This window comes from Oxyura jamaicensis, assembly GCF_011077185.1.
Source record: "Oxyura jamaicensis isolate SHBP4307 breed ruddy duck chromosome 6 unlocalized genomic scaffold, BPBGC_Ojam_1.0 oxy6_random_OJ70670, whole genome shotgun sequence".
In the NCBI taxonomy this organism is placed as follows: Eukaryota; Metazoa; Chordata; class Aves; order Anseriformes; family Anatidae; genus Oxyura; species Oxyura jamaicensis.
In genome coordinates this window covers 1-8,656 of record NW_023304002.1, presented here as the reverse complement: position 1 = coordinate 8,656, position 8,656 = coordinate 1, and the positions used below count along the sequence as shown (strand labels likewise).

The window sequence follows — 8,656 nt, the reverse complement described above, 5'->3', positions numbered from 1 at the left end:
CCCAGGCCGCGCCGAGCCTGCCCGGGCCCCGCAGACAAAGGGGAGCCGGCTCCGGGGCTCGGTCCCCGTGTGGGGTCCCCGCCAGGCGGGCTCCGCTCCGGGCGGCGGCCCCGAGCCGGGGCGAGAACCCGCAGCCGCGGCGGGGGAGCGGGTTGCCGGGCGCTGCCCGTGGCCCGCCATGGTTTCGGAGCGAAAGAGGTGCCTGCTCGCCCTCCGACCCCTTCCCACAAGGGTTTGGGATCCTCCTCGCAGATAAACCGGGAAATACAGAGTGGTTGCTTAAAAAATAAAACGTTAGACGGTCTTTCCGCGGTAGACTAAGAACGGTAATCTAATTTCGTTCTTTCAAACTGTTTCGAGTCATACATATATGTGTGTATATGTGTATATATATCCTCCAGGTTTCAGTGGGCGTCTTTCTGCTGCTCTGTTATCATTATTTCTTGCCTTGATGTGACGTTGAAGACAGATGACAGCATTGTCAGGTTGTCTTTAATTCATTTGAAGATTTAAAAAAAAAAAAAAAAAGGAAAAAAAAAGATACACACAAGGCTTCTTACAATATTAAAAGCCTGAACGGATTTACTTTTTTCACAGAGGGGACGGGGTGGCTGGGAGGGGGGAGCGGTTGATGAGTTTCAGACGTGAAGGGAGAACAAAGTCCGTGCGGCGCTGTGCGTGCACACACGCACACAGCGAGCGGCTGGAGGTGGGAGTCTCGCAGCAGCAGCACCTGGTTGATCTTGATGGAGAAATACCCAGCATCAAGCCAGTCTCTTCGCGTTTATTCACAGATCCAAATGTATAATCTGCTCGAATTTCAGTCCTGTCTCTGCTGCCAAAGCAGCCCACCTCCAAAGAGGTGAGAGCATACGGTTTCAGGGTCCGTCTTTCTTCTTTTGACACCTTTCTACTTCTTCGCAACATTTTACATTTAAAAAAAAAAAAAAAAAGAAAAAAAAAAAAAGGGCAATGTGCCCCGAACTCCCTCGGAGTGAACTGCGAGAGAGATTTAGCAGGGATTAGACACCTCCGGTCAGGAACGAGTGCTAGCCTGCCGCAGGTCTGCTCGCGAAGTGTTGCGGGCTGCCCCGCGGGGTGCGGAGGGGATCGTGGGGTGACGGGCTAAGAAGGTCTGAAATGCTCCTCAAAATTTGGATGGAAAGGCGATTTGGTAGTGGTGGCTCCAGCAGTTTTCCAACTTTAAATTCTCTCCTTTTTTTTTTTTTGGGGGGGGGCCGCCGCCGGCGGGGGGGGGGAGGAGGAGGGGATACTCAGTGCCTGTATTGAAAGCCAATAGTGCTAAAGAAAGGCAGTATTTCTCCCCGTCCTTTCTAAGTATGAAAGACTGAAGTTCTATGAAGATGTACGTTTTGCAGAACAGGAATGCACATTTACTTTTGTTTCAGAAAGTTTGGGCCTTTCAGGACTCCACTTGTCTGGGTGATTTCGAGTGCAGATGTGGACAGTTCTGGAAAAAACTCAGAGTAAAGAGAACGGAGTCAGATCCAGTCCTCGCGCTGCGCGTACCTTGCTTGCTGTACCGAGGGTAGTTTCGAAGGCAGGGGATGGGCAGTGAGTGACTTTCCAGTATTAGAAAATGGAGCCTCCTATCGCTGAGTAAAGTCTTCTCGTCATAAAGGCACCCCTGTATTTTAGCTCCAGCGTACGTTTTGCACTCTGAAATCAGGAAAACAAACATGTATGTATGTGTTTGGTATCGCCTTGCTCGTGTAAGCCAAGCTACATATGCCCATATAGGCTCGGATATATTGCAGAAACTCCTTTGCTGTCTGTGGAGTCTGGTGTTTTATTGTTTCATAAAACTAGCTTAATTACATTTCCCCATAGATAAGATAAACAGAACCCTTCCTTTCTAAGCGTTGCTTATCAGAAGTATTTTGTCGAACTGGCATCCAGAGTAAGCCTTTGAGAGCGGATGGGAATTCATTAATTTTTATTTTGATTCTTCAGTTGCACTTAGCATCTGACAAGAGTTGATTTAAATATTACATGAGTTTATCTTTAATGTTCAGAAAAGATTTGTGAGAAGGATGAAACTGTTTAATTTAAACTAATGTATGCCTGACTCTGGTCAGATTGATCTGAGTTTGGGGTTTTGATGGGTTTTGCCCTTCTGTTGCTTGTCCTCTCGAGCTGGTTTTTCACTGTGAAATTATTTTAGTTCGGTGGCATGGACCAGCGGCTGCTGTCAACTCCACAACCCATCCAGCTAGTAAGAACGGGGGAATAAAATAACAAATGCAACCCTTTTACCTAAAAACATTAGCGTCCGTAAGTCAATCTCTATTAGAAAAAATAGCAAATTTCTTAAATATAAAAATCCTACGTGACACTTGCCAGGTCAAATATTTAACAAGCCTGGAAGAGAGACCTCCTTACCACCACCACGCTCCATGTAAAATAAGCTCTCAATTTTTCATTTGTATCGGTGACGGTACCTGAGCACAACAGCAATGATAATGCTAAGTGTTCTTTTTAGCACTCGTATCAGCAATCCTCGCGTACAACTTTCCAGAGCCGAAATCCACAAAACTGCGATCAGGGCTCCAGCACGCAGAGATCTCTCTCGCTGTCTGTTGCAGCGAGACCCGCCACACCTGACGGCTGATGGATTTGAGCTAGCCAAGTCGGAGGTGCATCTGCTAGAAAGCTGTAACCGTAAAACCCGCATGGAAGCAGTGCGCCTGTGTGGCTGCGGTGCTTTTTAACCGCGCTCCCTCCGTGACAGCCGCTCGCTCTCCCAGCCGCAGCCTTTTCCCCCAACGAAGGGCGCTCGGAGCCCCGCACCGGGGCGGGCGCGCCGCTGGGGCTGCGGCCGCGGGGGCGAGCGGCGGGGGCGAGCAGCGGGGCGCAGGCCGGGCCCCTTTCGCTGCCCCGGCTATCTGGGCGGCCACTCCGCCGCCGGCACCTCCCCGGGCCGCAGAGCCCCGCTCCCCGGCGCTAGCCGTGCTAGGGGCCGTGTCCTACTTGGTCGCCGAAGTTTGCCTGGCGCGGGTCGCAGCGCTGCCCTCCCCTCCCTTTCCCTAGCTCATCAGTTCACGGCGAGAGCTCAATTTACATTCCCTAAAGCAGAGCCACGCACCGGTCTTTTTCCCATTTAAGGGGAAAAAAGATGCATTTGGTTAAAGCAGTTCCCGTGCCCCTTGCGGATCCGCGTCCCAGAAGAGCAGCGGAGCAGCCGAGCACCGCCGGCCCCGCTCCGCGTCGGGTGCCGGGACGGCCGGGCGGGCGCTGGAGCTTCATTAGCCGCCCACTTTTCTCTGCTTTGCACATTCCCGCTAACTTCCACTAATTATCGGGAGTAAATGTATTAGGCTAATTAGCATCTCGGCACCACGGGAAACTTTGAACAGTAATTACGCTGTGGGTGCTCCAGAGCGCGGGAGAAAGCACCGGGCTTTGTCGCGGCACTGCGCCGCTTGCACCCGGGGCTGTGAGGCCGGGGCCGGCTGGGCCGTGGGGCTGCGGGGCCGGGGCCGCCGGTTCCGCCCGCGCCTCTCACGGCAAGCGCGCGGCGGAGCGCGGCTCTTCCGCTTCCCACGGCCGCAAGCGCTCTCCCCGCGGTTGCGGCAGCGGCTCGGGCTTCCCCGGCGCAGCCCCATGCTCCTACCTGGGCGCGGGCCGACGAGCTGGAGCCGGAGCCGGGCGCGGGCCCAGGGAAGCCCGAGCTGGGAGGCAGGGAGGCGGCAGGGCAGCCCCTCTCGACATCACGTCGAGTTTGGCACTGCGCTTCGGGAGAGATCAAACTCGGGCCGAGTAGCGGACGGGCTTCTTTTTGTTTGTTTGTTTGGGGTCTTTTTCCTCCCCGTCCCTTCCTTTTAAAAAGCAAAGGAGTTCTCAGAGCGTCCTTTTTTTTTTTTTTTTTTTTTTTTTTTTTTTTTTAAACTTGATGATCATTTGTGCTGCGGTAGGAACTGAAGAAAGAAATTGAAAATAACTGGATGAGATTAAATAGCGCTTCCCCAATTACTTCTGAACTTCTCATTTAGAGAACGAGATGAATGGTTACGCATTGCACTGTAAAAAGCTTTCAGATAATCTTCTTACTCTTTTACAAATAAGTCCTGCCTTCCCCGGTTTTCTTCCTAAAGAAAGAACGAAGTCCTTTAATTGAAACCCAGTTTAAAAAGAAAATGGTTTTCACAGTAATTTTTTTTCTAAGTTAGTTTTCCTGAGGAAAGTGAAAGAGACATAAACAGTTCTTAGTTTTCTTATTTCGTGCCTATGAATTCTACTGAAATAGAAGTGGAGGGAAAAAAAAAAAAAAACACTTTTTTTTAAAAGAGCCCTGGGGTTACAATAAAAAAAAAACTTGTTTTTTTTTATTATTATTTTTTTAATTTTAATTAAAATTGAATAAACGCTTAAGGAGAAATTAGCAATCGCCTCCATCCAAGACCTACTCGGGTTTATAACAGAATCAAAGCGTATTAAAAAAAAAAAAAAAAGTAAAACCTTTTAATACATCAAATATACGGAATTTTAATCTTTAAAGCGATACATTGTCTATTTTAGTACATGACGTAAACCTTACTTAACCCTTTTTACAGGGTGGACTTAAAAATTAAAAATAGTTGTGTTCCTTTTAAAGAACAAAATAAGGCAAATGAGGTTTTTGGAATAGAATTGTTTTTGTTTTTCTTCCAGAATACATACAAAAAAATACCAATTCTCTTTCAAGGGTATACACCTTAAAAATAATTGCAATTTGAAATTATAGCTGACAAATTGCGAGTTGTTTTTTAGTAACAAACATGCATGTAAATTTTTTGTTTCAATGAGACATTAAATAAGAACGTACAATACAATCATAGCAATTTTAAAGTAACATTAAAGAGAAGACCTCTATCTTTTTATTTATATTCTACAATGGGTGTTCCACTTTTACCTATTGAGCTCAGTTAAGTAATGCACTTTATGATTCGTTGTCCCGCTTGAAGCTAACATAAATAAATACAGTGCTCATGGATCCAGTCCTCAAATGAACACTATTTTATAAAAAGTCCGACTTTAATTTTTTTTTTTCCTTTCCAACTTTTATAAAGTTTCGGAGGGCTCCCTTCCCTCCCCGCCAGGCTCCGGGCTGCGCCGGAGCCCCCCCCCCCCGGCCTGCGCTCACTGGTAGCCTAGCGCCGAGGCTGTGGTGAGTCTCTGCCCGTAGAGTGCGTAAGGGGAGTAGTAGGGTCCCGTGGCGGCGGGCACTGGCACGGGGGCCCCGGGGGTAGGCAGCGGGCTCTTGGAGTAGGGGTGGTAGCGGCTGCCGAGTCCCAGCGCATGGTGCGGGCTGCGCAGCGCCAGCGTGCCCGGGCTGCCCGGGGCGCCCGTCGTGGGGATGTGCATGTGGCACGCCATGGCCGCGGCCGCCGCGCTGGCCAGCGACGAGGAGCTGGGGTAGCTGGAGAGGAGTTTATCGGTGCCCGGGAAGGCAGTATGGGTCCGCAAGTGGCTAAGCAGCTCCTCCGAGGTGGCGAAGCGCTTGTCGCAGGGTCCGTTGGCCGACACCCAGTTGCAGATGTGCGGCTGGGGGTCGTTGGGGAGCATGAAGCCATAAGGGTACAAAGGGTGGCCGGCCAGCGAGGGCGGCGTGGCGCCGGTCAGCGAGGAGTGGACGCTGTGCAAGGGGTGCGTGGGGTACACGAGGGGGTATCCGGACTTGAGGGCCTGGTCGTGGGCGCAGGAGGCGCCGGCGGCGCCGGCCAGGTGGCTGGCGCAGTGGTAGCTCAGGCAGTACGGGTCTCGGCACAGGCTGGCCGTCATCACCGACGGCGGCGACGCGCCCGCCAGCGGACTCGACCCCGCCGGCTTGCTGCAGCCCAGGCTGCTGGCGGCGGCCAGCTGGGCCCCCACCAGGCTGGAGGATTTGGTGGGGTCCAGCGCCACTCCGTGCGGCAGGAACTGCGGCGGGTAGCCGGCGTAGGCTCCAGCCAGCGTCCCCGGGTAGCTCATGCCCGCCGGGGGCAGGGGGAAGACGGTCTGGCCCGGCTTGTAGGGGGAGACGGGGGCTACGAGGCCGGAGCCCAGGACGGAGGTGGAGGAGGTGGCGGTGGTGCTGCTGCAGGAGGAGGCGGAGTCCGAGGCGATGGGCTTGGAGCCCGGCGTGCTCTCCTGGTGCTGGTTGACCTCCACGTTAATCCCGGCACAGCTCACGCTAATCCGGCTGTGGCTGATGCTGGTGGTGCCCGGGCCTCCCTCCGAAACGGAGCTGCCGCTCTTTCCGCAGCCCTCCGAGTCTTTCTTGTCCTCCCCGCCTTTGCCCTCGGCCGGCAGCAGCCCCGGCGAGCAGGCGGAGGCGCTGGAGTTGGGGCTGCCTGTCCTTGGGGTGAACGGCTGGCAGGTGGCGCTCGGCACCCGGAATCCCGACTTCTCCCCGGCCGCGACCCCCGCGGCGGGGGCGCCCGCGCAGCCCGTCGCCCCCGGCTCCTTCTTCTCGGCGCCCGGCTTGGAGTAGGGCTTGAAGCTCGACTTGTCCTCCACGCCGATGTCGCTGAGCTTCAAGGGGCCCGACTTGGAGTCCTTGTCGCCTCCGGAGCCATTGGAAGTGACCGACGAGAGTTTGGAGGAAGGGGACGGGTCCGGCTTCCCTATCTGCGAGCAAGTTTGTGCCAAAAGGGCCAGAGGACTCTTCTTCGCATCCAGCTGCAGAAAGCAGAAGGGCACACATAAAGACAGAGGTTTAATGGGGGGTTCTACGGAGGGGGAAAAACACAAACAAAAGCAAAAACCCCGAGCGTACCTAGAACGCTCGTCCCGCACGTTTTGCAGGGGACAGCCTGGAAGCGATGAACAATTTCATGCGCATTCATCACCCTGACAGCCCCCTCCCCTGCATGCACCATTTTCCACAAAGCCTTTAAAGAGGGCTAGGGCTTTTCGGAGCCGGGCGAGCCCAGCGCGGCCGCCTCAGGCAGGGGGGCAGCGGCCCGGGCAGCGCCGAGCTTCGCCCTTCGGCTCCCTGCCGCGCCGGGCGTACACGCGCACGAAGCCGGCCGGGAACTCGAGCGGCTGTAGCATTTCTGCGCCCTGACTGCTGACACTATTTATAAACAGAGCCCGGAGAGCCGGGCTCCAAGGGCGAGCAGCGCCTTCGCTCCGCAGAGACCCCGATTAAATCATTCATTCCCACGGACACACCCTTCCCACCACCCCCTCCGTTCCGAGTTTCAGTCCCTAATGCGGTGAGCTACGCGGACGGGGACCGACAGCCGAGAAAAGGGCCGAAGGGAGCCCCCCAGCTCCGAAAGCACGTAGGGCTGGAGAGCCGAAAGAGCCGGCCTGCCGCAGCCGCGCTTCAGCCTGCCCCTCTCCGCGTCCCCCCGCCCCAAACTCTCCGTGCAGAAGCCCGCTTGGTCGCCGCTCCGAGCGCCGCTGAGTTGCGTGGCCGGATCGTGACCCCAGAGCGGGTCGTTTCCTTCCACTCGACCCTCCTCTATCTCTCAAAAAAAATAAATACATAAAATAAGAAAATGGAAAGGAGGGGGAAAAAAAGACAAAAAGAGAAAAATTGGAAGTTTATTTAAAAAGGCATCGCGAACGATCCCAGCAAACACGGGAACAATGAGCAGGAGCGTTTGCCGGCGCTAGCTCTCGGCCAGAAGGAGCCCGTTTCCTGGTGGGAGCGCGTCTCGAAGCGGAGGCGAGCGCCGGGGCGGCTGCAAGGAGCGGGCGCCATGCACGGAGAGCGGCCGGGCAGCGGCTGGCGCGGCTGGAGGGGGGGGGGGGGGGAACGACACGGGGACGGCTCCGGCTCCTTACCTCGATGGGGCTGACGGGCGTGGAGGGTAAAGGCTGCAGGTACTCGGGGTGTAAAATGTGTCCAGTCCGCGCCGTGAGCATTTTCAGGACTTTGATGGGAAGGCGGTTGGCTTGGCGTAGCGGGTCCGAAGGGGGCACGGCGTGGAAGCCGGGCTTGGCGGCGGCGCTGCTGCTGCTGCCGCTATTCCCAGCGTGCCCGGGCGGCCCGGCGAGGTCGGCGGCGCTGCGGCTGCGGCGGGGGCTGCCTCCGGGCTCGCTGAGGCTGCTGCTGCTGCGCTTACTACTACTTCTCGGAGCAGAAAGCGAGGGCGATGTGATCATGACCCAAAACCTCGCATGAAAACTGGGGCAAGTCGCGCCACTCGCACTCGGAAAGGCTCGCTCGCCTTCTGCGGGCGGGGAGGGAAAAAAGCCGCACGCCCCCCGAGCGGGAAAACAACCATAAAACGTCCTGCGGCTCGCTCCAGCGGGGAGGGCGTGGGTGGGGAGCGGGGGGGGCGAGGGGGAGCTGGCCGGAGAGAAAGAGGAAAGGAGGAGAAAAAAAAAAAAAAAAGAAAGAAAGAAAAGAGTAATCCGTGGGCTGCGCCGGGGGCGGGGGGGCTGCGAGCGTGTGCCGCCGTGCCCCGGGGCCGCTGCGGGCTGCCCTCGGCGGGGCTGAGCGGGGCCGGGCGCTGGGCTCCGCCGCTCAGCTGCGCTGCTAGCCGCTGCCCATCCAGCCCGGGATCTGGCGGAGAAACTCACTTCAAAAGCAGCTGAATTAGCCGGAGATTAAAGCCTTTGCCGCCTTCCAATCAAATGGGACCCCGAGGTGATTGGAGGGTCAAGGGGATGTGACGTTCCCTTTTCTGGGGCTTTTTTTGCGCTGTTTTTAATGGTCGCT

At 55.5% G+C, this 8,656-nt stretch overlaps 1 protein-coding gene across 1 annotated transcript; it reads right to left on the bottom strand.

Moving 5' to 3' along the window:
- Positions 1 to 4,299: 4,299 nt before the first annotated feature.
- On the bottom strand, positions 4,300 to 8,650 carry ZNF503 (zinc finger protein 503). Its single transcript, XM_035311832.1, has 2 exons — positions 7,777 to 8,650; positions 4,300 to 6,660 (listed from the first exon to the last, which is right to left on the bottom strand). The coding sequence occupies exons 1-2, from the start codon at positions 8,095 to 8,097 to the stop codon at positions 5,140 to 5,142; spliced, it is 1,842 nt and encodes a 613-aa protein (XP_035167723.1). The 5' UTR covers positions 8,098 to 8,650; the 3' UTR covers positions 4,300 to 5,139.
- Positions 8,651 to 8,656: the final 6 nt, after the last annotated feature.